Genomic DNA, 5,603 nt, shown 5'->3' with positions numbered 1-5,603 from the left:
TCACCGCAGCGGAGCCGGCGTGCGCGGCCGCGGAGAGCGCGGCAAGGCCGCTGCCGGGCGGGGGCCGGGAGCCGTGCCCGCCGCCCGGAGCCGTGCCCGCCGCCCGGAGCCGGGCGGGCGGCGCGGAGCGGCCCCGGCACACGGCGCCCGCTCTGTTCTCCGCCGCCGCTTCGCGATGCCGAGCGCGGAGGAGCGGAGTGAAATAAAACGATATGGAAAGAAGGAAAGGCATTTTATTGGAGACTTTACAATGCTAGAAAGTACAATAAAAGTGCTAGTTCACTCTAGAAAAGTTGGTCCCAAAATGGTACTATGCCACAGCATCTATCAGCTTACATAAACATTTATAAAATCGCTATGAACTGGCCCCTGGATTATAAACGCTATTTTTTTTTCACATTAATCTATGTAAAATTGAAGGATCAAAACGTTTTAAGAAAAAGGGCAAGCATTCAAAAGCAGAACCTACCGGAAAATCCATTTTGGGCCAGGTTTGGGGTCGAAAAATACGAAGATAGTTTTAACTTTCATTATTAATAACAATATGCACACGGAAAAATATTCCAATTTATAGGAAACCGTCTTTTTTTTTATAACATCAAAATATTTTTTTTAGACCTGTATAAAATTACTTTTAAGACCTCAGAGGACATTGTCTTCTTTAAAAAATATATTTACCGTTGCCGAAACGTTTCACGAGTGACCCTGGTGGGTTTTGTTTGTTGGTTTCTAATAACCAGCAATATCGCACATCTCCTGCTGTTGCAGCAGTCCCCACATAAGTACTATTTTGACGAAAAGCCACAGCTCGGAAGAAGCGCAGTGCTTTGCAGACCGAGGAAGAAGAAAGAGAAGATGAAGAGGCGGAGGAGGACGAGCACCGCGGGCAGACGGCAGCGCCTAGGCCCCGCCAGCCCCGCGCCGCCACGCGTGGAAATGCCTCCGCTATTTATAAGCTCCGCTTTACTCTTCCCAAGGCTGAGCCCGAAAAGATTACGGCCGGATTACAACGGAGCAGAATTCTGAGGGCTAAACAGCCTAATTTTAATTACACGCTTTCCCCCCCCAACCCCTCACAAACAAAGACACGAGCAAAGAAACGAACGTAAATCCGAGCTCGCCCCGAGGCAGCCGGCCCGGCCACCCGGCGCAGCCCCGCTGGGGAAGCTCCCACACTTACACCGCCTTCTCCTCACCGTAGGACGGCTCCTGCACCTAGACTACACGCGGAGCAGGGCTACTATTTTCCCACCGCAACAGTTCGGGCACAGAGAGAGGAGAGCCCGCAGCTAGAGAGGAGGAGGAGGAGAGACACGAGAGCGCCGGAGAACGCGGCGGGATCGGCGAGGGGCAGCGGGCCGGGCAAGGGCGCGTCTGTGGCGGCGGCCGGCCGGAGCCTCCCTAGATGTCTATGCGGGAGTGCAGGGCGCTGTGTTTGCTGTCGTGCTCCCAGTAGGAACAGTGCATCATGGACAGCTCGGCGGGCTGGCGGGCGCAGGCGAACTGGAGGCCGGCTCCGTTCGCCGCCGGGGCCGCGGGCGGCGCGGGGCTGGCCGGGCTGAGCTGCTGGGGGTGGTGGGCGTGCGGGTGGTGGTGGTGGCCCATGCCGTTGTAGGAGTTCACCATGCTGGGCAGCGCCATGCTCTGCACCCGCGAGTAGGGGCTGTAGGACGCCGGGCCCGAGAGTCCTTTCACATTGACGGGGCTGACGTTCCCGCCAGACATCTGGCAGGAGGTGTAGGGCATGGGCGCGGGGGGCTGCGCCAGCGGCCACGAGTTGTTCATGAAGGTGGACTGCAAGTACTTGGGTGGGGAGAGGTAGCCGTAGCTGTCGGGGCTGAAGAGGGTCTTGCCGGGCTGGAAGTGGGTCGGGGGCGGCCGGAAGGGCCGCTTCATCCTCCGTCTCCTGCGGTAGTTGCCCTTCTCGAACATGTCCTCGCAGGCCGGGTCCAGGGTCCAGTAGTTGCCCTTGCGCTCGCCGCCGCCCTCCCGGGGCACCTTGATGAAGCATTCGTTGAGGCTGAGGTTGTGGCGGATGCTGTTCTGCCAGCCCTTCTTGTTCTTCTCGTAGAAAGGGAACTTGCTGATGATGTACTGGTAGATCCCGGACAGCGTGAGCCTCTTCTCCGCGCTCTCCCGGATGGCCATGGCGATCAGGGCCACGTAGGAGTAGGGGGGCTTCTGCGAGGGGTCCGGCTTCTCGGGGCCCTTCTCGGCGCTCAGCTCCTCCTTGCCCCGATCCGGCTCCTTGCTGCCGCCGGTGTCACGAGCCAGCAGCGCCACCGTGTCCTCCTCGCCGTCCGGGTAGCCGCTCATCATGGTGCCCCGCGTCCGCCGCCCCGCCGCCCGGGGCGCGCAGCGCCGCGCGGTGCCGAGCGCTGCCCGCTGCAGCGGTGCGCGCAGCCCGGTGCTGGCGGCCGGCCCGCCCCGCGCTGGCCGGGGCCGGGGCCGGGGCCGGGGCCGAAGCCGGGAGGGAGATCGGGAGGCGCCTCTCGCGGCGCCGCTGGTCCGTGCAGCGCGGCGGCGGCGGCGTCCCTGCCCCCGCGGGCTCCGCTCCCCTCTGCCGCGGCGGCCGGGCTCTTTTCTGATTTGTATGGGCCCGGCCGAGTTCCGCTTTCGTCAGGAGCCCGCTCCCCTATCGCCGCCGAGCCGCTGGGCACGGCCGAGTTCACCCCCAGTCACGGCGCCGCGCTCAGCCCCGCGCACACGCGGCCCGACGTGGCCCCGCGGAGCGGCGCGGAACCGCCCCGGCTCGGCCGCGCCGCCGGGGGCGGGGGGGGGGGCGGCGTCCGGGAGGCGCTGAGCGAGCCTCCGCCGCCCGCCCGCGGAGCCCGCCGGGGCCCGCGGCGCCCCGCTGCCTTCCCGCACGGCGAGGGGCCGCGCCGGAGGCGGTGGGTGCGAGGGGGTGTGCCCGCAGCCGCGGCGCTCGCCCCTGCCCCGGCGGCTGTCACACGTCCAGCCGCACACGCGGTCGCGTTTATATGTCTTGGCCCCGGGCCCCGCCAACCGATCGCGCCCGGGGAGCGCGGGGAGGCCCGTTGCCGCTCCCTGCAAGTCGGTTCTTGCAGCCCTTATTTGCAGGAGGCAGAGAGCAAGAGGTGCCGGGCCGCTCCTTCTCCCTCCCCGCAAAGTACGCGCAGGCACGCAGCGCGGGCGCGGGGCTGAAAGGCGCCCCGGGGGCCGGGGCAGGGTGGCGAGGCGGGGGATGACACACCGGGCAGCTCTCCTGCTCGTTCCCCTGGAGGGCTCCGGCTTATTTCACACGGTTCCTGGAGCAGCGTATGTATGTGTCATCGACATTCCCCGTCTCCTTCCCCTTTCCTGCCTTCAGGTAGACCGTCCCCGAGCAGCAGAAAGGCCGCCTCAGCGGCCCCCAGCACAGGAGGCGTCGTGTGGTAATAAACCACTGGCGGGGGCTGCTCCAGCAGTACAGAAGCGGGCAGGCGGACAGAGGATGCTCTGCACGGATTTCTGACGGAGCCCGCAGCCCGAGCTCCGGGAAAGGGGCGGACTGGCCCCCTCTGTCCCCCTGGCCCCTCCCCGCCAGAAAACGCGGCCGCCGGCAGCCGCAGGAGCCGGGCCGAGCTCCGCGGGGCCGGGGCCACCTGCGCTCCCCAACCGCGGCCCCCGCTCGGCCCTCGGGGCCCGGCGCTGCAGTGAGCCCGCTGCTGCCGGTGCGGCCCCGCTCCGGGGATTTGCCCGCACGGACCCGACCTCCCCGCCCGTACTCAAGCACAACTCGGTGTTTCCCCTCCCGGGCTGCCCACAAGCGACCCCCGGAGAAGCCACACGCACACCTCGGCGCCCGCGGATCCGCGGGCCGGCAGGTCACGGCCCTCAGACGCGCTTCTGCCTTTCTTGAACGCGAACCGCTGCGCAGCGCTATTCCCCGCCCCGCGGATTTTACGTGCTACATCAGTTTTCGTAACCAGACGCACGCCCGGAGGGCTGGCAGCTCTCGAACAGCACGCCCGGTGCAGCCCGCCTCGCCGTCGGGGTGCCCCGGGGCTTCGGCAGCCCATGCACGGATCTCTAGTTCCTCCGCCCGGCCGAAGGCCCACGGGTCCCCGCTCCCCTCCCCGAGAGAGGCTGTTTGTGGGGGAAGACAGTTGAAGATGTAGAAACGTATTTTAACCGAGAAATAAAACAGCGCTTCGGGGAGCTATTCTATTTATAGATATTATTCTATTTCTCGTTTATATATGCTATTCTAGTTCACGTTTCTGCATCTTCGCCTATAGCCGCATAACGAATCCCTTCGCTCCCATCGGCGGAGAAACGCATACGCCAGAACCTGGGCTGCAGGCATCTGGTGACAGAAAGGAGGCCCCTGTGTTTCCGCACACAGCCGCGGAGCAGCGCACGCCGCCCCCTCCGCACGCCCCCGCACACAAACGAAACGGCGGAGGCCTCAGGCCCGCAGGAGCGACGCGCTCCGCGTTTTTCCCCCCTCGGCCCCCGGCGGCGCCGCGGCGGCTCGCTCCGCGCCGAGCGGCGGGGCAGCCGGAGCCAGCTGAGCCCCGCCACCGCCCGCCGAGGCGGCGCGCCCGGGGCCGGGGCTGCCGCGCTCCCCAGGGCCCCGGCCAGCTCCCTTCTGCCGGCCACCCATGCTGCTCTCGGCGCTCCCCCTCGCCGGCATTGCCGCGGCGAGGGCCGGGGCAGGTGTAACAGCACCGCTGCGTGTGTCAGCACCTCCGCCAAATGGCAGATTCCTCCCTTTTCGCTCCTAAGCCGGGCGCGCAGCTCCTTACCAGGGCTCGCTCGCTCGCCGTGGACATTTGACATCCGAGGGGCTTGTTTGGGGTTTTTTGACAGCCCTGCCAGGGGGGATTTCGGATGAACGCCGGGGCAGAAGCTCAGCCCAGCGCTGGGAGCGGCGATCGGGCCGAGCAGCGGCAAAGGTGAGCGCGCAGCCCCGTGTGCGGCTAGGGGAGCGTCTGACACCAGGGCAGGCAGGCGCTCCGGGCTCTCCCCCCTCCCCGGTGCTAGCTAAGCCCTTCTGGGCACATTAGAGACCCACCCGAAAACGTACGAGCGCGCCACTAGAGCTGAGCCCGGACACTGTAGCTGCGGTTAAGCGGGCGCTGAGGTCTCACCGGCGCTGACAGAAACGTTGCAGCGAGGCGAACGCAAGTGACGGGGACGGGCAGCGAGCGCGGGGCGAGCCCTTCCCCGGTGAAGGAGCGGGGATCCCGCCGCGACCCCGGGGCAGCGGCCCGACCCGCCGGCGGCTGCCCGCCGCTGCGATGCGCCCGGGCCAGCCCGCGCCCCGCCGGCCGCTGCTCCCGGGGCCGGGCGGGAGGCTGACAACCCCGGAGAAGGCGAGTGCAGAAGGAGCCAGCGGAGCCGCTCCCGGAGCGGGCCTGCAGCCGCCCCCGGGGGTAGGGGAAGCAGGAGGGGAGCTGGCAGTGCAGGGGGGCTCACGGCGCCGGTGCCGGAGCCCCGGCCCGCTGCGGCGAGGGGCAGAACCCGCCGCAGGACGGGACGGGCTCTCGCTTTCTTCACACGAGGGCAGAACAGCCCCGGCCCCAGCGCATTCCCCGCGCGGGGAAGCCGGGAAGGCGGCGGGCAGAGCGGGGCTCAGCCCCGGCCGCGCAATCCCA

At 66.9% G+C, this 5,603-nt stretch overlaps 1 protein-coding gene across 1 annotated transcript; it reads right to left on the bottom strand.

Annotated features, from left to right (window-relative positions):
- Positions 1-1,401: 1,401 nt before the first annotated feature.
- Positions 1,402-2,319, bottom strand: FOXL2 (forkhead box L2; the record flags this gene model as incomplete). The annotated part of the gene is made up of 1 exon (XM_082319355.1): positions 1,402-2,319. One exon carries the CDS (start codon positions 2,317-2,319, stop codon positions 1,402-1,404), a length of 918 nt encoding a protein of 305 aa, XP_082175481.1.
- Positions 2,320-5,603: the final 3,284 nt, after the last annotated feature.

Source organism: Platalea leucorodia (genome assembly GCF_965183815.1).
Source record: "Platalea leucorodia genome assembly, chromosome: 8".
NCBI lineage: Eukaryota > Metazoa > Chordata > Aves > Pelecaniformes > Threskiornithidae > Platalea > Platalea leucorodia.
Note: the sequence above shows the minus strand (reverse complement) of the source record. Positions and strands in the feature narration are given on the sequence as shown.